At 35.6% G+C, this 27710-nt stretch overlaps 1 protein-coding gene across 25 annotated transcripts in view; it reads right to left on the reverse strand.

Annotated features, from left to right (window-relative positions):
* Positions 1–27710, reverse strand: part of ATP13A3 (ATPase 13A3) — a 79482-nt gene that overhangs the window by 33346 nt on the left and 18426 nt on the right. For 16 of the 25 annotated variants that reach the window (XR_014067897.1, XR_014067896.1, XR_014067901.1 and 13 more), the window contains 16 exons: positions 22916–23014; positions 22278–22451; positions 21221–21403; positions 20782–20852; positions 18916–18996; positions 17681–17750; positions 14781–14915; positions 14037–14109; positions 11619–11750; positions 10350–10529; positions 10040–10197; positions 9026–9214; positions 7432–7493; positions 3567–3717; positions 943–1086; positions 29–182 (listed from right to left, as the gene is read on the reverse strand). Coding sequence is in view for 17 of the 25 variants with exons in the window: in XM_081537804.1 (XP_081393930.1) it covers positions 29–182; positions 943–1086; positions 3567–3717; positions 7432–7493; positions 9026–9214; positions 10040–10197; positions 10350–10529; positions 11619–11750; positions 14037–14109; positions 14781–14915; positions 17681–17750; positions 18916–18996; positions 20782–20852; positions 21221–21403; positions 22278–22451; positions 22916–22966 (2008 nt within the window). In the remaining 8 variants the exon portion in view is untranslated. Of the gene's footprint in view, positions 1–28; positions 183–326; positions 345–942; positions 1087–3566; positions 3718–7431; positions 7494–9025; positions 9215–10039; positions 10198–10349; positions 10530–11618; positions 11751–14036; positions 14110–14780; positions 14916–17680; positions 17751–18915; positions 18997–20781; positions 20853–21220; positions 21404–22277; positions 22452–22915; positions 23015–27710 lie in introns of all 25 variants that reach the window. The other 9 variants (XR_014067917.1, XR_014067923.1, XM_081537825.1 and 6 more) reach the window with 3 other exon arrangements.

A 27710-nucleotide genomic window follows, 5' to 3' on the forward strand; every position in this document is an offset into this window, starting at 1 on the left:
TTCACTCAGAGCCTTGCTGCTTCCTTACCTGTTTCAGGCTTACAAAGACCAGCAATGACCTCTGGTGCCCCTTTCATGTAGGCATCCATCTTTCTGTCCCCGAGCACCCTGGCCACCACACACATACGTTGCAAAGCAGAGGAAAATGGGAACTGGCGAACAATTCCTATCTCATAAACAGCCTACGGAATTTCAAAAGATGCACAAACCATTCATTATTTTTCAAAGAATTAAAACAGATGTACCAGTATATTTACTATACCTCAATTAGAAAAAAAATTTTTTTAAAGATATACTTAGGTAATAAGTAAACATTCTTCACTTACTGGAAGTTCAAACAGCTCCTAAAAATAAAACAAGACAAAAAGAATAAAGTAATAGTACAGATTAAGTCAATTAACACACTCAAGCAAAAAAAAAAAAAAATTAACTGCATATCCACAAAAACTTATTTGGAAAACAGTACGGAATTTTTAATATTTCAAAGTCAGGTTTTAAGACTGCTTCTCTACCAGTTCCCATTTCTTAAAAAAAAAAAAACAAAAAACAACTTTATTCTTGAGTATTTTAAAACACTCTGCTATCCTAGGAATATTAACATATTAAGTTCTTAAATGAACTAAGAGATATATATTTAAAAATTAACCTAAAAATAAAGGCTTCCACATATTCTTTTTATTAAATCCTAGGAATACAGATGCAAACTAAAAGTCTTAACCACCATGTATCTAAATCACAAGGCTCTAAGCTGCTTGGTAAGCAGGAATGAAAGGAACAGCACTGAGAATTAAATCTCAATGTTTTACATGGAATGCCTGCAACACACCAGGCATAGTTTCTGATAAATGCAGTAAAGATATTCATATGTGCATTAGAGTTTTAAAAAGGACATGTGATTTCATCTTCCAGCAATATTTTAAAATGAGGAGAAAATGTGAGCACCAAAAGTATTATCAAGCAGTTCCATACCATTTCTTGGTTTCCTGCAGGTGCAGATTCAGGAAGCAGCTGTTTTGGAGGACGAACCACAGTTGGCATAATTCGATTATGAAGTGCTGTTTCCTCTTCAGTTGCTTCTTCCAGAATCTGAAAGGAAAATAATCAACACATTGATTCATGAAACTCATAAATTCAACTCACTGGTTCCATTTTAAAATAAAACATTATCATGGCTATCTTCAGTTAAGGTGTTTTGTTTTTTTTTTTTAACAAAATAGAAATAAAGCTAGTTTTAGTTAAAGTCCTAGTAACCCGTGGGAGAGGGGAGGTAGAGGTTAGTAAAGAAATAGAGAAAAACTTCTAATATTGCTCCTATAACCAGTTAAGTCTAGAGACTAGTTCTGTAAAATACAGAAGGTCTCTGCAGTTCCAAAACTTTTTAGTCTATCATCCAGAGATTCTTTGCTGCTAACAGAAGAGGATTCAAAATATGCAGAGCGCAGATATGGTTAGTAGAACCACTGGGTCAGGAGCTCACTGAGGTAGGAAGATGTAAATCTAGATTTCCAGCTTGTTGTTGTTGTTTAGTCGCTAAATCATGTCCGACTCTTGCAATCCGAAGTGGACTATAGCCTGCCAGGCTCCTGTCATGGGATTTCCCAGGCAAGAATACTGAAGTGGGTTGCCATTTCCTTCTCCAGGGGACCTTCCTGACCCAGAGATTGAACCCATGTCTCCTGCATTGGCAGGTGAGTTCTTTACCACTGAGCCACCAGGGAAGCCCAGTTTTCCCAGTCTGAACACATCTAATTAAAGCACTATTATCCTAGCTCCTTGAAATTTAATATTAAACTATTTTTGGTGAAAAATTCAATAAAAAAACTTATATTGAATACACATATATGAATAAGAAACTAATTTCACTCTGTAAGTGAAGGAATCATGAGTGGGAAAATGATGGGGAAGAGAGCTATGCTGAATTAGCCGATTTTACACAATTCTTAAGAAATATTTTAACACCTCTGAAATTGGCATGCATCTTACGTGGTATTAATCGCTTTAAATAACAGCAGTGACTAGTTATGTAAAAACATTCCATAGATACTCTGTGGTAAGATCAAATATCAAAGCATCTCAGAGTCAAAAAAGCATGCTATTTACAAACTGACTTATTTAGCCCACTTTTTAAGGGTCACATACAGTGCAATAAATCTACTGAAATCAGTTGGAGAAAAGCTTTAGAAAATATCAGAGATGAATCAACTATACTTTGTTTTACTCTTTATAAAAGAAGTGGGCCTCTTTTAAGGTATTAAAGTTGATGAGTATTTACTGTGGGCTTTCAGAAGATGGCAGAGAACTTCGTCACTCATCCCACCTACCCCCACCTTTCAAAATATTAACCAAACACACAAGAAAAGTAAACAGAGTAGCACTGAAATATAATGATGGATACAGCAATAAAGGAAACAGTAGCCCAGGATAAACACAAAAGGACATAGAGGAGAGGTGGGGTCAAACTTATCAGTCAGAATAGCTGATCAAAGCAAAAAAAAAATAAGTCACAGAGGTCATACTCTATAGATATAAGCTACATTCCTGAGAGGAGGAAGGGCTGCTAAAATGAGGGGCAGTATTCCAGGGTACTGCTCATGCAAGCACTGTGGGAAAGGGTGGGAAAGCAACAGAAATACTACTTCTACTGTCCTGAACTCAAGAAGGCCTGCTGATGGGGCCTCAATACAACAGACTCCCCCAGGCAGCCTTCCCATTCAGGGAAGACCCTTCCCAGGAAAACCAATATACCAACATACTTCTCAGGACCAACATACATATGGGCAAGGATAAAAACCTTGTTGCAGCAGCTACCCAGAGTATTAAATCAAACCTTCATTCTTAAATATGAAAGTAGGATGAAGAAATATAATGAAAATCAACAAGAAGGAGAGGTCCATGACACCTCAAATTTTTTTTTTTAAGTATAAAGGAGAAGATTAAGTATAGGAAGAGGGAAAAAAAACTGAACCTAGAGAAAATGAAAAATTCAGAAGCAAGAAGGGAACTTTAAATACAAACTAATACCTATAAAACAAGAACTAGATGCTGGAAAATCCTAACAACCAGAGCAAGCACTCAGAAATTAAAATCATCAATGACAGAACAAAGAAGTGAACAAACAGAAACCTCTGTGAGCATGTGTGTGTGCACATGTGTGTGTTGAGAAAGAGAGAGAGAAAGGACACAGGAAGTAGAATGTGGGGACTGAAGACACGTGACCACTCTCGAATTTTTCCCAATGGCCAACAAACTGAGTCACTGAGATCATCTTGCTGCTTAGACCTACTGCCTCAAGATACTGAGCCTGCTTTCTCCTGTAAACATAAAGCAGGGCCCTGAGCAGGTCCAGGTCTTCCTCTATTAAAGGCTGTTTGAATGAGTCAATTAAACTAAAACAGAATTTCTATACAACTGTAAATCTCTCTCCAGTGACGTATCTTTAGAAATTACATAGTTCCTTATATAGTATGAGACAGACCAAAATCAAAACAAGTTGAAGAAATAATTCTTCTGCAAGTTAATTTTTATATTTTCCTGAAGTTAACTGTACTTTAAAACATTGAACTTACCCATCCGATGGCTTCAAACATTTTCAAATCAAGTGGATCTCCAGAAAGCACTCCTTCAATTTTTGTAAGTGAATGACAAGTAGCCATACAAGCAACAAACTGAGACTTTACCAACATCTCACTGCAAACCTTTTCTTCTGGCAAAAGAAAACTATATAGAAAATGCACTGAATTAGAATCATAAACCCCAAGACTGAAGACAGTAGTTTAACAGAACTTTTCAGGTTTTATTGTTTTAAAAAGTAGAGATAAAATGTTTACATTTATGCACATATTGCATGTATTAATTTCATTATAGATTTTGACATTCAAAAACATTTTCTTCCATGAAAATTATTATACATGAATAAAATATAGTATTATCTTAGATTCTAAATAACTAGACCAGATGTACCAGTACAGAAAATACTACATACTAAATAATAATTAAAACTCTTGCCTATGGACACATGGGAAATTAGAACACACAAAGACTCTCTTGCAAAACATAAAATGGCTGTGTAACACAGTACCTTTCAAATACAAAACTGAGCTTGTAAGAAAGAGGGAAAATTTTAAGTGCCAAAAACAGGGAAAGCACAACCAAAGGGGTGTGACCTTAAACAGACTGTGATGGAAGAAGGGAGGGGAGCCCTCTCAGTAGCCTTAAGGCCTTGGGTTTTAATAACCATACAGGAACAAGAGACAAAGCCCTGGCCAAATACAAAGTAGGAAGCTGGAACTGAGAGAATCCCTCTCACCAAGATGCTCTTGAAGAACTACAACCTTGGAAAAAGAAAAGATTCATCCACAGACTCAACTGCGTAAGTAAGAATCAGCTTATCTCTTTTCCCCCACCCAAAGTTCAAGAAAATAGTTAATATCTATATAATATTTACTATGCATTGGACACTATTCAAAGAACTTTAAATTTATTTGCTTCATCTCATCCTATACCACAGAAAGGTGTTTTATTATCATCATTTTATAGATGAGGAAACTGAAGCAGAAGGGTTTAAGGGACTTGCCAAGCCACAGCATACAGGTGGCAAAGCTAGGGTTCAAACACAAGAGGTCTGTGTCAGGGCCTGAACTCTAAACCATTAAGCTACTCAGGATGGGATCTGGGTTTGAATATATATGCTATTGTCCAGTCCAGAAATCCCCAAGTTATAAAAGTAACATTAAAGTTTGCCTGGCAGCACTAACACTACTTTTGGCCAAGAAAGGTCAAAATTCTATGGAGAGGCACTCCCACAACACAGCTACAAAGGAGTCTCACAAAAAAATTCCGCTAAGGATGAATCCATAATTTAAAAATGAACCAGGAAATAATTCTCACGACTCAACAGACACAACAAAGACAGAATTAGAATCCCATAAACTGGAGATAATAGAATGGTGATCTGAAAGAATGCAAAGAAGGCATTTTAAAATTATAGACTTCGAAAAAGAACAAGACACCATGGTGGGGAAAGGAGAGCCAGATTTGAAAAAAAACAAATGAAATTTATTATCCAGGATATGGTTAGGATTCCCAGATGGAGAGAAAGAATGGGGGGGGAAGCCACAATGGGAATAAAAAGAAGCTGCACACTTTCCAGAATTTATGAAAAGAATGAATCTTTGGAATCAAGAAGCAAAAATTAGTCCCGCACAAACAAACAGAAAGATCATGATGAAACTGCAGAAATCAAGCATAAAGAAGTATTTTTTAAACAACAAAGGAGAAAAAAAATTACTAAAGAAGACTAACACATCTATGAACATGGCAATTTAATCCACAGGAATGGGATATAAGAAGCAATGGTTACTGAACCCATCTACCAACCTAGGTACATCTTAGCATGTAGACTGCATACAAAACCAAAATCATAAAAATCATAAAATGCTATACAACACATGCATACAAAAAGGGAGGTAAAAGTAAAAGTAGTCTATAATCCATAGGTTTTATGGAGTTAGAAACTAATAAAGACACCCATAGGGTCTTCCCTGGCAGTCCAGGGTTAAGATTTCACTTTTCAATGCAAGAGGTACAGGTTCGATCCCTGTTCAGGAAGCTAAGAGCCAACATGCCTTGTGGCCAAAAAACCAAAACTTTAGAACAGAAGCAATAAAATCCTTAAAAAAAAACAAAACAAAACAGATATTCATAGACTTTAGACTTTGAATATGAATATTAGTAACTTACAGACAAGTAATAAAGATTAGGATGTATAAATTCTGAAAAAATGAGAGAAATATGAAAACTGTGTGTGGGAACTGGGGTAAGAGAGTCGGTGGTAGAAAGAAGTTCAAATATATCTGAAATCACAATAAATGTGAACACAATGGCAGAGAAAGAGTGAAAAGAGATGGAAAAAAGATACACAGGCATATATTAGGCAAGAGCAAGCTGGTATGTAAGCACACAAATATTTGATGAAACAGAATTAAAAGCAACAAGCATCATTAGGGATAAGTAAGTTCACAATGTGATATGCTATTTACCAAGATGTGCCAACTCTGACATTACATGAACCAAACAACAGTCTCTCAAACTATATAAACCAAAATCTCATACTTTCAAGAGAAGAAAAAAAAAAACCAGCAAAAAAACAACTATAGTAGTAAAACTTGTAAGCATCAAAAGATAGCAATAACAAAGTAAAAAAATATAAAACAGAGACTAGAGAAATATTTTTGTAATGCATAGTACTGAAAAAAATGACCACCTAGAAAATACAAAGGACTTCTAACAAATGAATAAGATAAAGACAAACACCACTATTAAAAAAAAAAAAAAATCAAGATATAAACTGACAATACACAGAATGCCAAACAATCCTTCTTCCAAAAATCTGAAAAAATGTTCAGCTTTATAAGTAATGAAGAAACTCCAAACAAAGCCACAATGAAATAACATTTCATAGCTATTCATTTGGGAAAATTAGAAGCCTGGCAACATCAAGTTTGGCAAGGATGCGGGGCAATAGGATCGCCCATCCACTGAGGGAGAGTGAGTTGCACCATCACTTAGAGTGTAAGCAGACGGTACCTACTAGAGCTGTGGCCATGCATGTGCTGTATGATCCAGTACTGAAACTGTGAAGAAACTGGTTTACTCAAACTCAACCACATACTCACAGGAGTTGTAACCCTAAGAATTTTAATTGCAACACTGTTTATGAGTGTGGAAGGAAAAATGGAGAAAAACTGAAACTGCTCTCTGGCTGAAAAACAAATATTATGGTTTAGTCACACAATGGCATACTAAACAATAGTTAAGGTTAATAATTTGGATCTATACATATCAACATGGAGGAATCTTGGAAACCATGTTATGAGGCCAAAAGGCGGCAAAAACACATACAGTACATATCAGTCATATATACTTATCTATGGGCAGATCTTGTTTATGGGTAGATATGCAGGAAGTAAACTATTAAAACATGCCAGGATAACAACACAACTTCAGAACAATGGCAAGGATAGACAAAGGGACAGGATAAGACTTCAGCAGTATCTGTAACGTTTTAAATCTTTTTGCTTCAGAGATCTGAAACAAATATGGCAAAATGTCAACTGTTTAATCTCAGTAGTGGGTACAGAGCTGTCTGTCGTATTACTTTCTATATGTCTGAATGTTTCATTTATTAAAAATAAACTAATAAAAGACCCTGATACTGGGAAAGATTGAGGGGAGGAAGAAAAGGGGACAACAGAGGATGAAATGCTTGGATGGCATCATTAACTCAATGCACATGAGTTTGAGCAAACTCCGGGAGACAGTGAAGGACAGGGGAGCCTGGCATGCTGCAGTTCATGGGGTCAAAAAAAGTCAGACATGACTGAGTGACTGAACAACAACAACAATAAACGGTCAAGTCTAGCTAATAATTACCGTGCATTTTCCACTCGTTGAATCCCCCAAAGATCCAAACCATCTTCAGTAAGGGTTCCAGTCTTAAAAAAAAAAAAGCACACATTTACAAAATCATGAAAACTATGCTATGTCTACATAATAGAGGGCTATACAGATATAAAAGGGGGAAGGAGATGAGTAAGATCTGTGTGTGTGCTAACAGAAAATAACTTTCAAGACAAAATTGAGGAAAAGGGTGCAGAACATTCCCTTGGTACAGTTCCTCTATGTGGGTGGGGTAGGGAGAGATATGTGTAGAAATGTATACTTATGTGCCTGTGTTATTAAACAGTGGAACAATGCGCCACTCAACCTATCACAAAGGATGGCAACACAAGAGGGAGAGATTAGGGCATATGGAGCCAAAATAGGGAAGAAGAACAAAGTTAAATGACATCAAGACATGTAATCAGCCAAATTCAGGAAATAAATAACCTGGGTCCTCCAATCAGATGACTGGAAAAGAAGGGCAAGAAAAACAATGGTTATCGATTAACTGCAATCATTGCGATCTGTATTTGGATTACAACTGAAAACACAGACTGTAAAGCAGGGAAACCTGAATATGTACTGGATATTAGGTAATACAAAGGCTGTTAATTCTGGTAAGTGTAGTAGTAAGCAGTGATAATGGTACTGTGGTAATGTGTTTTTAAAACATTATTTTATCTTCTAGAGCTACATACTGAAGTATATGGATAAAGTAATATAATGTCTGATGCTGCCACCTTCAAAATAAGGGGACAATAAAGTAAGACTGACAAAATGCTGGTTAACTGTTTAAGTAGAATAATGGGTAAATGAGGGTTTATTTCAGTTGCACCTTTTTTTCCACTTCTGGGTCTGCTTAAAAACTTTTTAAACATCTCCAAAAAAGATTAAACATAAATAAAATTTTCTGAACAGATTAATATGAAACAGTCATTAAGTTACGACCTTCTTTTTTTCTTAATAAAATACACCTCACCTTTTTTTTGATAATAAAGATGACATACAAAAATCAAATGTGTATCACATCAATTACCCAGAAGAACTTGGTCAAGATTTAGTTCTCTGAGCTTTCAGAAAAACTGATCCCACATGAGGAAAGGAAAACCCTCTGTATTTCAAACAAGTAAAAAATATATGTCATTTTCACATGAAATTATATAATCAGTGTCCTTTGTAATTTTATAACACATTCAATAAAATCATAGAGCAAACACTAAATGTATATACTTCATAGCAAAAACATTCCAGGAAACATATCTGTATGAAGTCTAGTCTGTTAAAAACATGAAAGAGCAAATAAATTTCACTACTACTACAAGGTATAATTCTAGAAGGATCAGCCAATTGCAGATTTGGGCAAATAAGCAATATCCAAAGTAATAAAAATTGAAAAAAAAATGAAAAAATAATATAAAAATGATACAGATGCCAAATAAGCTTTAAAAAAGGAAAATTAGAAAAACATTTCTTTTAAAATGTGTGCAAATTAGTTGATAAAGAACACAGAAACCATTAATCTAAATACTTTAGGTTTACAAAACTACAAAGTGACCTTTGAGAATGACTATGAAACTGAACCAACCTTGTCAAAGCAAACAAGATTCAGTTGTCCACAGATGTTGATCCTTTGGGGACTGATACAGAAAATACCCACTTTCTTCAGTCTTCTTTGGGCATACACAATGCCAGCGGTCATTGCAGCAGGAAGTGCAGGTGGCACAGTAATTGTAATGATATCAAGAGACTCGATAATTATATCCCCAACTTCAACCTAGAGTTAACATAAAAATAGGAGAAGGCAATGGCACCCCACTCCAGTACTCTTGCCTGGAGAATCCCAGGGATGGAGGAGCCTGGTGGGCTGCCGTCTATGGGGTTGCACAGAGTCGGACATGACTGACGCGACTTAGCAGCAGCAACATAAAAATATATGTCAGACCCCCTCAATATTAAACATTTATTAATCCAATGAGTATTTCTTTAATTTTATATATATATTAAGCACATATATAATCATCTATTAATTGTTTATAATTTTTTTCCCCTTTAGAGATGCTACAAAATAGAAAGCTCAATGAATCGTCAGTGGGCTGTGAAATGAGAGCTATTTTTTTTTAATTCCTACTTTAATAGCCTCATATACTTCATACACTACATACTTCAAAGTAAACAACATTTTTAGATATTGACTCTTACTACTATCAGAGTCTCTACAAGGGATAGGAAAAAGAAATCTGACAAGGTCTCTTAGAAATATCTTCAATTCATTAATCACAAATAATTTCAATGCTGTATATACCAGAGGTTAAAAAAAAAAAAAGAATAAAGCTTTTGGTGAGTATGTGATCACGCCTCCCTTTTTTAAGTCACAAGAAAGCAAATAAAAGACCATCTAAACCTAATAAAAACTTTCTGCTATGATGGTGATGTTCTACATCTGTACTTTCTAACATAATAGCTACAAGTCTCATATGGATCTAAGTTAAATTAAATTAAAATTTCAATTTTCCAGTCTCGCTAGACACATCTCAAATCCTCAATAGCCACATGTGATAATTAAGAATCAAACTCTATTAAGGGTTTCCCACGTACATACCTCATTTAAAATGTTATTGATAATAGTGTAGATAAACCCAATTGCAGCCACAGCTACCAAACACAGTAGAAATAAGTAGGCATCTCTGTAGAGTTTAAAATCAGTTGGTTTGGGATACAATATGGAGCGAACAAGCTGTCCTTTGGAAGTACTAAATCCTTTTTTTAAAAAAAAGTAATAAAGAAGAAAATGATTCTATAGTAACTCTATAAGAAAATGATAATTATCTCTCAAAATAGAATCTCTCTTTAAACATGCAATAAGCATCAAATGTGCTAAACCATGCAAGAAAAGATTAAGTATTTTCTACCTGTTCTAACTACTATGGCTTTGACAAGTTCTCCAGTGTAGAAACGAGTCTGAATAACAGTTGTCCCACAAAACAAAGTGTGTCGTCTATGTGTTTCTGGACTATATAATTCATCTCTCGTTCCTTTCATGTCCACTGAAGGATTTGGCAAATTAGTTTTTGTCACTGGAACACTTTCTCCTTTAAAAAACAAAAAATCATAAATTAGAGCATAGAAATCAGTATCAAACACACAAATCTTGAGTTGTTACATTTACTAAATGTTAAATACTGTTGACAACAGTTGTAAAAGTTCTCAAATGTGAATAACACAGCTTAATCAATCAGCCTTTTGTCTTCCAATTTCCTTACCCAGAAACAGCAAATCATGTCTTCCACAGTAATTCTTGAAAGTCATCTGTGACTCAATCACTTGGAAATAATTACATCAAGTTTCATAAGAAGACAAGGTTGTTCCATCACAGCAGCACCTGTTCTAGTACCCCTAAGAACTAACTTGGGAAGCACTTTGCAACCCCAAGAACACACAACATGTGAAGATCCACTCCTAACCACCCTCACCTCCCAACAACCCCCAACACACACACACACACGAAGAGAACCGACATCTGAGCAAAGAGGAGTATGGTAATCCTCTAACAGTAACAAACACACAAATTATGTTGCTGCTACAATGTTATGCTCTGTAGCATCCACACTTCTTGTGTCAGGGACAACAGGTGTAAAGGGATGTTTATGTGGATGAGTGTGTTTTAAGACAGACTCTTAATAGCTCAAAAATATATAAGAATCACTTTGCCAGATTGACTATGACAATTAAAAAAGTCATATGATAAAAAGATATAAAGCTCTACCTCCAGATTCTGAATTTCCAAAGGTAAGTTATTTTGAAGTCTATTTCTCTTCGATTATCAACTCTTTTATTCCTACATTTTGCACATCAAAGTGAACAGCAGTAAATATGATGTGGGGAAAGAACTTTTTTCCTAGTCCCTTCCTATAAAGCACTTCCTCCTGTCAGAAGAATGAACAGAAGCTGGACAAGAGATGTGAACACCAGCATTATACTTTAGTATTACAGCTGAGTATAATGCAGGATTTGGTTCCCTCAAAAAAAGAAAAAAAGACTTCAATATCTATCACATGACATTTGTGAGTAAAGGATACAAACTGCATAATTAATGCTGATAGAAGCTTAATCAGTAAGTACTTAGTCCTAATATCATTATAAGCAACTCAGCTGGTTTTTACTCATTTAATTTAGTTTACCTGTTAACATGCTTTCATTTACAATGCAAGTACCATTAATAAGCACTGCATCACAAGGCATGATTGTCCCATTTAATGGAATGACCATGACATCTCCCGGCACAAGGTCTGTAGAAAAGATCTCTTCTATTTCTGAATTTAAGGAAAGAAAAAGAAAGAAAGGTCTGAAAAGAGTATTCTTTAACTTGTAATAAAAATACAACAAACTAAAGATCTATCCAAAGGTCACCTGATCTCAGCAAGACATTAAAAATATAATGGAGTTAAATAAGAAAATCCCAATAGATGAAGCGTTCTGACAAATAAAATTATTATTCCTTAAGCTAACAGAGCACAGTGTCTATAATGTGTCAGCTAGTTTGTCCCTGGATAGTACGCCAAGTGCACACAGTTAGTGCCAAGTCCCCTCTAAGATAACAGATGGGTGGATTTCAACATTCATTTCAACAGTGGATGGTCAATCTTAGCTATCAGTCCTGTGAGCTAAACAGGCAGTAAGTCTACCCAGGACACCCTCCTGCAACAGGTACATAACCTCAGATTTCTATAATCCCTTGGAAACAGAGAAAAGCACCGAAATTTTAGCACTTTCTTTTCTAACAGCATTCTTTTCCTTATGGCTACTGCTTATTATCCATATTGTTTCATTGTCTTCTCAATATTCCTAAAATAGTTCCAAAATATCTTAGACATTATTTCAAATAAATGTATAAAATAAAACTTATCATATCTAGTTCATTATTTCCTTAGAAATTTATGTATTATATTCAAGTTGGTTAAACACTTCTTTCAAGATCTTCTCAGGTAAAAGGTGGCCTTGTATTTGGGCATTCTTTCTTTCCCTGCCCCCAGATTTCATTAAACTATGCTGAGAAGAGACTGACACTAGTGTCTAAGCAAAGATGGAGGAGAAAACTACTGTTTGTGATGCTGGCCCTTAGGAAATATTCTTTTCTTTCTAAAAAAAAGAGAAAAAAGGTAGAAGTAGTTTACTAAGCTAAGAGCAACGAATTCTGAAGTTATTTAGCATGTAGTAAGTATAATAATCTTCATTTCTTAATACGATCCTTTATTGTACTTGACTCAATGCCCTCATGCCACTTGAAATTCTAACCCTTAAGTATACGGGGAAACTAAGTATCAATGATCTGTTGGACTACTGAGGGGGTAAGGAAGAAATACATTGAGAGATGCCCAGCATCTTTGGCAGTGGCAGAGTGGGAAGGGGAGGAGCACCAATAAACCACACATCTTAAGACTGCAGCTAGGAAAGGCAATATTACTAGCTAAAGTAGCAAGTGACCAAGAAGCTCGAGGAAGAAAACAACCTGCTAGGCTAACTTGAGTTCACACTTGGATGTGGGATACTGAGTCTAAGAGAATGCAGATTGATTTGGTTTTACTGACAAATCAAAGAGGCTGATGTCTCCAAGACGCATGATGCTGAGCTGCCTCCGCTGTATCCTTAACCTCTTCCATATCTCACCAGTCAAACCAATGTGTCCAAAACATTATCCTTCCCTACAATTCTGCTTCTCCTCCAGTGTTCCCTGTTTAATTAAATGACACCAACATCCATTCCCCACCAGCCTGACACCACTCTATCAGCAAATCTTGTTCAATGCCCACATTTAAGTATCTTTCAAAGCCACCTCTCCACCCTCCATCTCCACAACCCTCACTCTGATTCATTTCATGCCTTCAATATTACTTCCTTCTAAATAAGTTTGAACATGGCTATTGGAAGGATTTTTTCAAATAGGCAAATATGATCATATCACTCTCCTGCTTAAAACCCTTCAATGTCTTTCCACTGCCTTTTGGGAGAGTCCAAATTCCTTCACAAGCCTTAAAAGACTGTCTACCCTCTAACTGCTGCATCTGCCACACCAAATTTCTTCCAGTTATTACAATGAACAAACTCTCTTTAATTTCCAGGCCTTTGGGCACTAGAATCCTCTTATCTCCCTCTCTCACCCCTGCCTTATCACTTTCTCGCCTATACTTTATCTGGCTAATTCAATCACTTAAAATATACCTGTTCAAAGAAGCCATCCATGACACCTATAGTAAATGAGCTCTAATACCTAAGTTCCCTGAACTCTCCCTATCATTTATCATACTTCATTGTTCTGTTTATCATCTGTCTTTCCAACTAGACTGAAGTTCAGTGATGGCAAGGACTATGTCCGTCCCGAGAGGCTAGTATAGTGCCTGTCACATTACAGAAAAAGAAAAATACAATTCCACATAAATGAATGAACTTGACACAGAGACATGACTATAAATCCAAACACACATTTTTGTTTCTTATGGAACTGCGTGTATATGCATAATATATTGGGCTTGCTTCACACATTAGTGCATAGTGGATATCTTTTTCTATTTACTTTTCTAAGAGTAAACTGAAGTACTTACCTTCATTTACTCTGCAAACTGAAACTCTCACAGTACTGTGAGCCGCCACCATGTCACGTAACATAATATATTGCTGAATCAGGAAAAAAATTTTGAACTCATTAATATAAACATACTCTTCAATCTATCAGAAAGCAAGGGTAATATAAAATAAGATAAGCTAATATAGCACTAGTGGTAAAGAACCCGCCTGCAATGCAGGAGATGCAAGACTCAGGTTCGATCCCTGGGTCGGGAACATTCCCTGGAGGAGGAAATGGCAACCCACTCCAGTATTCTTGCCTAGAGGATCCCATGGACAGGAGTCTGGTGGGCTACAGTCCATGGGGTGCAAAGAGTCAGACATGACTGAAGTGACTTAGCACGCAAGCTAATATAATAAACACATATTACTCTACCTTTAATCAAGACTAAAAGATTCAAAGATCATTCAATGTTTCATCCTCAAACAAAAGAAGAAGCACTTTAACAAGACAGCCCTAAAAACAGGAGATTCAGCCCTCCAGTATTCTAGTCTAAGATAAGCAACTAGAGACCCCTACAGCCCCAAAGCAATCAAGTGATACTTTGACTTTAAAAAGCATCTGCCTTCCTCCACCTCAAAAAGAGGGCAAAGGAGTACATATTCACGTAACTAAAAGAAAAACTATCAAAAACGTGCTTTATACCAAATATCATTCTGCACACCTTATGTTATTACAAAGTACAAATACAGTTGTGAAAACCATAATAAATTCGACTCACCATTCTAATGGCACACAGGGAGCTTATAATTGATACTACAGACATAATCACAATGGCTATAGCATAGTAATAGTATTCATCTGTGCTCCAGAGTATAACACTGAACAACTGGAAAATGTAAAATGGGTTGAGAACCTAAAAAACAAAATTTTTAAGTCAAATTGAATGAGATATTTAAAACCATACAGATTTAAGAAATAACTAACAAGATACTAACAGGATAAGCTCTATAGTACCCTAGGGCAACATGTAACTAACTACCCAAAGAGTAGAGCAAGATACTACCTTTTTAGAAAAGAATCATTAAACTACTAGAATTTGACTAAATTAGCTTAATTTAAATTGGGAGCATCCAGTTAGACTGATACCAAACCCAAATATAGATTCAGCTAGAAACAGCTAAAATGTGTGAATTTAGCTATTTTTCATTTTGCCTTAGCAATAAAGCACATTTACTTTCAATAATTACTGTGCTGCAAAAGAGTACAAAACGTTTAACCAAATGGAACAAACATTTACTTATTATGAACCTGAAACACTAATTTACTTATAAGTCAAAGGTTCACTGAAGTCCAAAGAGAAGACAAATATAAGTTACACTGCTTTGCTTTCTCTAAGGAAATAAACAAGGATTAAAACCTAAATGGAAAAAAAAAAGGAGTCCTGCTAAACACAAGAAGCAGAAAAGACCTACAAAAAATAAACCCAAAACAATTAGTAACAGGATCACACACAGTGATAATTACTTCAAATATAAATGGATTAAATGCACCAACCAAAAAACACAGGCTGGTTGGGTGATGTGCACGTGTACACTTCCACACTTATTATTTTAGTGACTTTAAAACAAAAATTTGAATGAGGTTTGAAATTTCTAATCCAATTCTGAGAATATAAAGAAATACTAAAAAAAAAAAAACCCAGGAAATTAACATGTGATACAGTATTATTAACAAAAGTACAGATTTTGTTTGAATTTCACAAAATTTTATGCTACTGTCCAGTCTTTTGTTTTCATATCTTATTCAAGACTCCATATTGTATTTAGCTGCATTGATTGAGCAGCTTCAGCTGCATGCAACAAATTCTGATAAATTCTCTTTTCATTTTTATTGTTACAAATATTTTCTAATCTTCCTTGTTATGGCTTCTAACATACACTCATCATATAAACATGGACATTCAATTTCCAAATACATGAGACCTTTAAAGTATCTTTGATATTAATTTCTCATTTAAATCCTTTCTTCTCTGCAATCACCTTCTGTGTTTTTTCAGTCTTTTAACTTTATTGAGGCTTTTAATGGCTTAGTCAAAGATCTCTAATGGTGGATTCATGTCAATGTATGGCAAAACAAATACAATATTGTAAAGGTAAAACATAGATAAATAAACTAATTTAAAATTTAAAAAAATAAAAAAAGAAAGTATGTGCGTTATTTTCAAGTATATTTTGATACTGATTTCTAACATAATTTCACAGTGATAAAGAGAACAGACTCTGATTTCAATACCTTTAGACCATGAAATTTTTCCACCTTGTTTTATGTCCCTGGATATGTTCCAGTGTCTTCTGGTTTATAGTCTATGGGAACTTGTATAGAATTTGTATCTGCTGTTATGTGAAAATTACATAAATCTTAATTACTATGTTGAATTGGTTCATACTGCTTTTTAGGTCTACTACATCCTTCTACTTTTCTATTTATTCTATTAATTTTTGAGAGTTTGATATTGAAACTCCAATTAAAAACCTTAATTTACTTAAAAAAATAATTATATAGTGGAACTATATGTAACTTTCTTCTGCATTTTCCAAGTCTTCTGTAAATGTGTTATCATACTTTTGTAATCTAAAAAAATTTAAAAGATGTTTGCATCTGATTTGGCCGATAAAAAACCAACTGGCAGGTTTACTTCAAAAAAAAAAATAGTCCTGCTAAAGGACTTTGACTACCCAAATTTTATAGTATTTTATCAATTTCATTAATAATCTCCAATATCTTAAAATTGATGTTTCTGTACTTTTCAAAGCACTTTCACATATATAATCCTATTTTACTTCAAAATCAAATGAGGCCATTAAAGGATTTACTACAATTTTACCAATACAAGAGCAGCAGGGAGAAAGATCTTCTAAGGATCAGAGCTAGTTACTGATGGAGTCATGTTACAAGCCAGTCTTTCTAATTCCGACTCCTTACATGTTGCTGTGCTCTAAAGCTCCATTACACAGCTACTCTCAAGAAATGATGGAAGGCAATCTAACTTCTACTCAAAGTATTGACCCCGTACAGTTAATTCTGATCTTTAGCCCAAAATCAGAAAGAAGACTGGAGAGCCTAACTCTCCTAGGCAAAGCCACTTACTCCCTTTCTTTACATGCCGCAAACCTTTACTTACACCTCCTCTATGGCTCTTACAAACTGAAGTCACTACAGTAACTACTGACATGTACTCCTCCCTAGGCTACAGTGCAAATTCCTCACTGTCACTCATCATGTTATGTTTTTCTTCCAAACATCTGGCATAATGCCTAATTCCTAAGAGTGTACCACATGAAGAAAACATGATAAATTGTTTTTAAAATCAGGCGGGTAGGGGGAAAGACAGAGGTACACGTCTGTAAAATAGGGCAAGGTTTAGATGCACAACTTCCTGAGAATAAGAAAAAAATCTACAGATAAGAAAAGCAAAAAAAATCAGACAAAATAAAAAGTGATCATGCCCCCAAATTACTGATCTACTGGAGGAAGATCTTTCTGACTTTTCAAGTAAAAAAATAAGCAAAGAAAAGTTAGGAAACAAAAAAACAAGAATATCTTATTACTTAAATCCTGGCTCTTTTCAATCGACAAACCTATTGATCACAAATGTTAAGACAGGTACAACTGTCTTACCTCCTTAACCAGGAGCTTAAAAACTGAAGGCACTTTCACAGCAATTTCATTTACTCCATAAAGCAATTTTCTATAACAGGAAAATATAATAATAATAATATTACATTATTACTGTATTATAACAATACAATTTACAGAAAGCATTGCATTAGGTAAGGCTCAAAACACCAACTGCTCCTTAATTCTGGAACTTAAACATTTGTTTTTCTAAACAGTTGTCTTCTACAAGTTAAATTCTCTATCTACAGTATTTAAATCAACATAGTCAATACTGGATAACTACACTGTTATTATTTTATCTTTTGTGTGACAAGTACCTCTCCCACTAATCTACAATAAACCATGTCAGCAAAAGATTTTCTTTTCCACCCATAAACACAATACAGCTCAACAATTTTGAACTGCAATTAATTTTTTCAAGAAACTACATAAGTAATTTGAGGTGTCCTGTACTATTTTTCTAATAAGAATACTGCACTAAAAACGTTTATTTCAAAACAGTATACATTTGGCGCCTTTTTTTAATGCTTAAGAAAAGTTGCTTAAAACCTTCCACTTAAATTCTTTATAATAGTACTTTCTAGATGATAAATTAATTCTCGTGTTTTATGAAGCAGAAGTCTGAATGAATGAATTTATATTGCAACCCTTTAAAAGAACATGCTACAGGAGTACAAGAAAATTCCTAATTTAATCTGAAAACAGCATTATCTTTACAATACATAATACACTGGTATACTTTTATACCCTAGCAAAGAATAACACTATGAAAAAGATATTGTCTCCAAATTTACAAATTTTCATTTTAGTAAATCTGAGCTCATGCTTACAATTCCCAATATTTCAGTAAATCGAAGACGCTATCAATTGTAAGACATTCCATTTTATGTACTATCAAGAAAGATTAAAATGCTGTCAAGTAAAGGGTGACACTCCACCCACTGTATGACACACCCTTCTTTTAGAGATGTTAAAATGTAGGAAAGTGTGCACCTTAGAAATGATGAAATACTGTATATTTTCAGGGATATTCAGTTCAAAATCGGCTGCAACACTTGTAATTCTTAAATTGAGAGAGTCTCACCCAGATAAAATATCAATAAGCTGTCAATTACTATGTTATAATATTCAAATAATTGTTAATATTACAACTATATGGTAAAAGGGTAAACTATATATACTACTTTATTTTGGAATTTTGATAATAGATCTAACTTTAGTTGGATAAAGATTACCTGTAGGCATGCATCCCCTTTGTCAGTCCTGCACTATGCTTTTCATAAATTGACGTACAAGAAACACCTTCATCCAGTCCCCTAAATAAATCCAAAGTTTTTACTTTAAACAAAGTTTAAAATATCCAAATTTCTTAATGCCTCATTTTCCTATAGTCCTGATTTTAAATTGTTATTTCCTTACAAATAGAAACCCCTAACAAAAACTGAGACAATGGATGAGAATTTTTAAATCTCCACTTCCTAAGATAAACAGTAATAAAAGGCCTAAATCTCAAATGTGGCAAGTTCTAAGCTACCCAATGTATCTATCACAGGATAAGGTTATATAACAATACTATTATCCTTTAAGTCTGTACCAAAGCTGTAACAGTTAATAACCAAAAAAATTAAAGGTAAAGTATGACTAACTCAAGTGTTTCAAACCTTACTTTTTATCGAGTTTCCCTTCTTAAATTTTGAAGCTTCACACTAGTAAGTCCTACTCACTTATTTTTCTTTCTACAAAAGCATCAATCTGAATTCTTCTCTCATCCAAGAAGTGCAGAATCCATCTAAGTCACAGGCAATGTCTAAAATCTGTAATGATTAAAACTGGGATTCGACTAACATACCTACTTTCCTCTCAAATGTCTTAATTATGCTTATTTTAACTGAGATACTATTCACAAAAACTCTATAGAGAATCTAACACATCATTTAACTCCAATCTTTTTCTACTTTTTCCAAAAGAAAAAAATAAGCTCCATAATTAACTGCTATCATTGGAATAAGTTTAAATCCTACAAGTTGCTATAGTTGGCAAAGGCTATACAGCAAACATGTTTGCTATTTTCCCCCAGGGCAGCAGGGATCAACTTCAAGTCAAAAATTTTTTAAGAACAAAATAATAGTTCACTGGCAGTATTCTCTAAAAAAAAGCAATGGTTCTTAACTAGGAATGGTCTTCAGAACTAGGCAGATGGAACTGCCCTGCTCCATTCCATAATATTTCAATTCTTTAGGAATAATAGCAATATTCTTTAGGAATTATCTAATTCTTAGGAAATGTCTGAGGAAACAAGTCCAAGCATGAATACCTTAAATGTTCATAAGGTGATTCTCTTTTTACTGCTAATATTAAGAATTCCTTTGCCACTCTCAAGCAAGGATACTTAATGGGTGTTTACGATAATCACTTTAACAGCAATAAAAACCGAATCCTAGAGGAGTTCCGTGGTTGCCTAGTGGTTACGGTTTTGGGCTTTCACTGCTGTGGCCCAGGTTCAGTTCTTGGTGAGGGAAGTGAGACCCCACAAGTTATGTGGTGCAGCCAAAAATAAATAAATAAATAAAATCCTAGTCAATTCAGTCCTGATGTAACTTGAAGTCTCCATAAAAATCAAATTTTAAGGAGTTATTCCAATTTGTCCTACCCAAGGCTTAACACATTTGACCATGTCCCATCTTTATCCACATATGAAAGTTAAATTTAATGTTTGTCTATCACTCCATCCCTCAAGTGTTGAATACAAATGGATGAAACCATCAGTAAATTGAGAGGTGATAAAAAAGATACTCTGGCAGGCTAAGAGGTATACTCAAAATTTACTCTTGAGATGAATCCTCAAAAAGAAAAGGACTCACACTGGATTTTGGGAGCAGGGTGCTTCTAACTTTTGTGTCAATTTTGCCAGGGTACAACTTGCAGATAGGGTTTATTCTAAACTGGTTACTGAGTATTACTGAGTATTCAAACACCACCAGGGAGTTATTAAAATTAAGTGAAAGGAAATCTTGCATCTTATATAACACTAAAATGAATTATTTTCTATCTAAAAAATAATCAAGACATTCATACAATCCAAACAAAAGAAGAATACTTACCTTAAGAAATCAAAATTGTGAAGGGTATCATTCCAGAAGTATTTCACACTATGGTGGGTGAAATAGCGAATCTGTAGAATACACAAAAAGGTTACATCAAAAAGCATTATCATCACTTGTTAATAATTAAGTTTACTAACACAAATTTAGCATATAACAACTATTAAAATTAAAGCAATTACATGACATAATCCATTTCTTCTAGTAAATATTTAAACTGTTTACATATAGTGATAAACAGGTATTTTATATGTATATAGTTTTATCTTAAAAAAACGTATGTATGGCAAAAACCACTACAATATTGTAAAGTAATTAGCCCCCAATTAAAATAAATAAATTTATTTAAAAAACAGTACAAAATTATAGACTATCTACAGTAGCATAAAATGTAACAATTCCAGTTTTTAAAGAAACATTGAGACTAAGATCACAATACCTGTTGTAACTGAGGCTGTGAGTGTTTATTCATCTCAAGCCTATTCTCTTCAGCCAGATTTTCAGTTAAGTGAACTGGATGGCCATTTGAAACTTTATTAACCAGAGGTTTTGAACTTGAAAATGGGGGAGTTTCTAGAGAAAGGAAGCGAATTTTTGCACAAAACCACGTTCTGAATTCATCCTTCAAAGAGAAAGGAGTAAGGGTAAAGAGTCAATTATGCATATTATATAACCATATATACAGTTTCCATTCTTTACATGATATATTATTTATTAATAATAACCACTAAATGAGAAAGTGTCACTTTCTACTCACTAAATATTAAACCATTTCATGAAGATGAATAGATTCAAACATAAAGTGTTCTTGATTGCTTACCATTTTACATACATCATTCTTTACTGACAGAGGATCTCATAAAAGATGATGAGTAATTTCTTGATTTAATCCATCTACATACTGAGCCTAGGTATTAAAGCCTCTTATAAAATGCTTCCAATTAGGATTACAAAGCAAAACCTGGGGGGCAGCAGCACTGTATAGAAGAGATCTGGGATACAGTCCTTTCAGGTAACCTTGACAGACCAGCCATCTATCTAATCTCTTAATGCATCAAGAGCTATAAAAGAGGGTAGATTTGAGTGGCTCCAGACAGTAAAGAATCTCCCTGCAATGCAGGAGAGCTAGGTTCCATTCCTGGGTTGGGAAGATCTCCTGGAGAAGGGAATGGCTATCCACCCAGTTTTCTCGCCTAAAGAATTCCATGGACAGAGGAGAGCCTATTGGGCTACAGTTCATGGGTTCACAAGGAGTCAGACATGACTGAGTGACTAATACTTTTGCTTTTTTTTTTTTTACTTTCAAGATTCCTTTAAACTCAAACCACTGGGATATTAGTCACTTGGAACACAGATGCTTTAGAAATACCAGGATTAGTACTTCTCATTGTATCCTAGCAATGATGTTCTCATCATATTTTGTTTTTAACAAAATACACATAAACACATTATTTTACCTCACAAATAATCCACTACAAGTAATCATGTGGACTTACAGTAGTCCTCAGCAGCACCACTTCACAGTCTTTGATTGCAGCTCTCACACAGGTCACCTTCACCCGCCACTGGGGCATCCAATAGAGGAGCAGGAGAAGAAAGCCTCCGGTACACACCACCCCAAGAGAAACAATGGCAAGCTTCCAGCGACACAAATTATAGCCATAAATCTCCTGCATGGACACAGTGATTAATAATCACATATCAAATGTTATGAGAGTTCCAACGTAACAACCGTATCTTCCCCCTCCCCATACACACCAACAAGAAAGAGTTGAGTTTTATTAAGCTGATTTTAAACTTTCTTATAAAGGAAAAATCAGAAATTTTGCATTTAGGACAATATACAAGCATTAGCTAACATAACTTCTTAAGTTATATCAAATGAAAAGACATCTCTTTCCTCTGAATTTTAACAGTTCACAAGTGAAATAGGAAGCATACTAGAACCAGACGAGAACCATACTAATACCAGAGGAATTACATAATCCCAATTCAAAAACACAGCCAGAAGGGAAAAAAAGCCACATTGACTTAGCTGCTGTTTTACTGTATTTTTAGTGTTTTTTAAAATGTACTTTTCTACTTCCCTAGAAAAATAAACACACTTCACAAGTAAATTGTAAAAGCTGGTTACCATTTCATCTTCCTGACCCTGGTTGATAGTCTTTCTTTCTTCTTTGTCCATATCTACAGTGGTTGGAAAGGTCGTGTGCTTCAGAACAATTGAAGATAACTGAGGGAAACAGGAACAAACATCTTAGTAGATTATAGTATCTTATAGTAACTGCATACTATCAGACTGCTTGTTTAGATAAAAGTTTACCTGATATTTAAGTAATCACTAAAGTGCTAACTGATTCTCATGACATTTTCAATGGTGTGCCCATTCTTGAAACTGAACAACTTACTACTATCATAAAACTTGATATATTTCACTAATTAATTTATACTAGCACTAGCCCTACTGCAAAGTCATTTAAATTCTAAGAGAAATTACAGAATCTTCCTTTTTCACTCTCCAGACTCATCTACTGAGCATCTATCATACGTATGGCAATCCCTGGCCAAGGGTCAATCTCTAATGCAGGTGGACCCCTACTGGAGACCACCCTGATTCCAAGTCCACTGAGTAATCTTATTGTTCCTGACTACCCATGGTGCTCGTTTCTAGGAGAAACTTTATTGAGCTCACTGACAAAAAAATTTCTCCTGTATTAAAAAACAGATTACATTCAAACATTAAAGAGAGATGCAAAACGTAAAACAATGCAGGTTTTCTCGCCTTTTTTTTTTTTTGGCTTCTGGAAAATATATGTATATATATATTTGGGAAAATGTACTTATCTATTACTGCTTTAGTAAGTTAATATTCTTAAAGATCTATGTGGCAACAGATATAACCCACATAAACAAAATCTTAAAGAGTTCACAATAATTTTCAAGAATGTAAAAAGGTCTGAGCCCTGAGGTGGATGAGTTTGAGAGCCACTGCTTTAGACGTGGTTGACCTCTGCAGAACACAGTGCAAACATTACCTCCCCCATTCCAGATGCCATGCCTCCACTCATCTACCTGGTGGACAGCACAATCCTGACACGTGGCTGGTACTCAAAAAATACTTCCTGAGTGACGTGATAAAGAATTTAGCTATATAATGTTTACCTGATATGAATTAATAGCAAAGTAAACCAACTGCAGAATTTCAACTTAATCCCCCACATCAGACTACTGAAATCTCTTGATTTATGTCATCAAGAAAATGACCAATAAAAAACACAGATGTGTCTTGAATGGGCACTCAAAGTTTCTCTACCTTGTGGTAGCCCTGAAGATAGGGCCAGGGGTAAGTAGAGTCAGGGCTTTCCACAGAAATAAAATGCAAGAGTTTGATTACAAACACACACACACACAATATATACATAGGACTTGGTGCCGTCTTGGAAAAGAAGCCTCAGAGTTATCCTGTTTTTCAGAGGAAAACGAGTAACATTATCACACAAAACCTTTTAGGTAATTTAGTGACAATTTCTTCTCACACTAGGGTGTATTGCAGCTCTAAAAATGTACAGTACTAGAGTCATCCCACCAATGTAAGCTTGTCCCATCAAATCAATATGACCTGAGGCAGCAGTTGTTCTCAAGGGCTATACACCTGATGCCATAGATTACATGCAGAATGTAACCAATCCATTGCAACCAATGGATGCAAATCCAATCTCTTTCCGTGCAGAAAAGATCAGCTGTTGCTGCCTAAGCCTGTAAGGTTTAGTCCAATCCTGCAAGGTTTCAAATGTGCACATGCCTACCTTCAAAGGGTAAGGCAAAGGAACTCTGCTCTGATACTCTCCCCACTGAAGAATCCAACCTGGGGTTCTTAACCTTTAATCTGTGCTCCTTCCTTAAGTTCTGGCCTGAATCTCAGGATCATCACTCAGGACTTCCCAGAGTCATTTTTAACAATCAAAACGTGTAATTCTGACCCCCATTTCCCATCACCACCTAAAATATGCTTCTTGAGGGGAAGAACTTCAAATGCTTAAACGGAAGAGAGTTCTGCTTCCAACCAACATGTAAAAACACAAACCAGACTGGCCATCCTAACTACTGGGTTGGCCAGAAAGTTCATTTGGGTTTTTCCGTAAGATGTTATGGAAAACCCAAATGAACTTTCCTCCCAACCCAATAAAATAACAAAATTAATAAAATATCTAAAACTATATAGTTTTCAAGGAACTGGACGTCAACCAAAGTTGTTGTTCAGTCATTCAGTCATGTCTGACTCTTTGCGACCCCATGAACTGCAGCACGCCAGGCTTCCCTGTCCTTCAATATCTCCTGGACCTCGCTCACACTCAAGTCCATCGAGTCAGTGATGCCATCCAACTATCTCATCCTCTGTCGTGTCCTTCTCCTCCCACCTTCAATCTTTCCCAGCATCAGGGTCTTTTCCAATGAGTCAGCTCTTTTCATCAGGTGGCCAAAGTACTGGAGCTTCAGTTTCAGCATCAGTCCTTCCAATGAATATTCAGGGTTGATTTCCTTTAGGACTGGCTGGTTTGATCTTGCAGTCCAAAGGACTCTCAAGAGTCTTCTCCAACACCACAGTTCAAAAGCATCAATTCTGGGAATGCAAACTAGTACAGCCACTATGGAGAACAGTGTGGAGATTCCTTAAAAAACTGGGAATAGAACTGCCATATGACCCAGCAATCCCACTGCTGGGCATATACACCGAGGAAACCAGAATTGAAAGAGACGCGTGTACCCCAATGTTCATCGCAGCACTGTTTACAATAGCCAGGACATGGAAGCAACCTAGATGTCCATCAGCAGACGAATGGATAAGGAAGCTGTGGTACATATACACAATGGAATATTACTCAGCCATTAAAAAAAATACATTTGAATCGGTTCTACTGAGATGGATGAAACTGGAGCCCATTATACAGAGTGAAGTAAGCCAGAAAGAAAAACAACAATACAGTATACTAATGCATATATATGGAATTTGAAAGATGGTAACGATAACCCTATATGCGAAACAGAATAAGAGACACAGATGCATAGAACAATTTTATGGACTCTGAGGGAGAAGGTGAGGGTGGGATGTTCTGGGAGAATAGCATTGAAACATGTATATTATCATATGTGAAACAGAACACCATTCCTTGTTCGATGCATGAGACAAGGGCTCAGGGCCGGGGCAATGGGATGACCCAGAGGGATGGGATGGGGAGGGAGGTGGGTGGGGGGTCCAGGAAGGGGAACACATGTAAACCCATGGCTGATTCATGTCAATTATGGCAGAAACTATTACAATATTGTAAAGTAGTTAGCCCCCAACTAAAATTAAAAAAACAAACAAACAAACAAACAAAAGCATCAATTCTTTGCAGTTCAGCTTTCTTTATGGTCCAACTCCCACATCCATACATGACTACTGGGAAAACCACAGCTTTGACTAGACGGACCTTTGTCAGCAAAGTAATGTCTCTGCTTTTTAATACGCTGTCTAGGTTTGTCACAGCTTTTCTTCCAAGGAGCAAACGTCTTTTATTTCATGGCTGCAGTCATTGTCTGCAGTGATTTTGGAGCCAAGAAAAAAATGCTGTCACTGTTTCAACTGTGTCACCGTTTCTTTCAACTGTTGACAACTGTTTCACTCAACGGAAGAAACCGATATAAAAATGGGAAGTATCTAGGTGAGCTCTATAATTGTCCCAGTTTACAAACTTAGTAATTACAAGATGCCAAAGTAAAAAGTAGGACAGGGAACCCAGGGGGAGCCCAGCAATCTTCCTGAGTTGAAGAGATGAAGCTGTGAGTCTAAGGAAGTGCCCAAGTGACTGGGTTTGCAAGGCAGATTACCAGAGAAGATGTGTGTACAGAGAATGAACACTAAGTATTTGCAAAGTGGGGACTCTTCTCAAGTCTTCAACTGAATACTGATCAGCATTTCTGTGTAAGAAAACTACCAAGACCAGGAGAAAGCCATTCAAAAGGTTTTAGGGGAAGAATGTATCGGGTTCACATGGGAGAGAGTACCTGTTCCCACCAACCACAGTGGAAAACCTCATTAGTTGCATAGAATCAGGAGGACCCAGAGGATTTTGCTTCAGTGGGCTTCCCTGGTAGCTCAGTTGGTAAAGAATCCGCCTGCAATGCAGGAGACTCCAGTTCAATTCCTGGATCAGGAAGATCCACTGGAGAAGGATAGGCTACTCACTCCAGTATTCTTGGGCTTCCCTTGGGGTACTCTGGTCCTGCCAAACAAAATGTCTAGGACTTGAAAGAATAAAACTGTTTCCAAGTAAATGCTTCACAGAACACAGTCCAAGGAGATTTACAGGAATGCAAACTATCTAGTTACCATGTCTGTTATCCAACTGAAACTTAACAGTCTTACAAAGAACCAAAAAGAGACATCCCATAATGAGAAAAATCAATGGACAAAAGAGGACTTAGAACTGACAGAGATAACAGAATTGGTAGACAAGGCCATTAAAACAACTGCTGTAACTGTAGTCCACATGTTCAAAAAACAAGAAGAAAGACTGATCATGTGAAGCAGACATATGAAAGATATAAAAAATAACCAAACTGAACACAAAATTAAAAGTATAATGTCTGAGATAAAAAAATATACTAGATGGAATTAACAGCAAATTAGATATTACAGGAAACAGTCAATGAACTTGAAGACAAAGTAACAGAAATATCCAAAATTAAAAACTGAGAGGAAAAAAATAGACTAAGGAGAGGGAAAAAAACTAGCATAACAGCATCAGTAAGTTGTGAAACAACCTTAAGCACCCTGATATATACATAAGGTAGAAAGGAACCAAAAAAATGTAATTCTATAATGGCCCCAAAATTTCCAGATTATATGAAAAACTATAAACCCACAGATCCAAGAAGTTCAACCAACA

This window comes from Giraffa tippelskirchi, chromosome 2 (genome assembly GCF_054371585.1).
Source record: "Giraffa tippelskirchi isolate mGirTip1 chromosome 2, T2T-mGirTip1v1.2.pri, whole genome shotgun sequence".
In the NCBI taxonomy this organism is placed as follows: domain Eukaryota; kingdom Metazoa; phylum Chordata; class Mammalia; order Artiodactyla; family Giraffidae; genus Giraffa; species Giraffa tippelskirchi.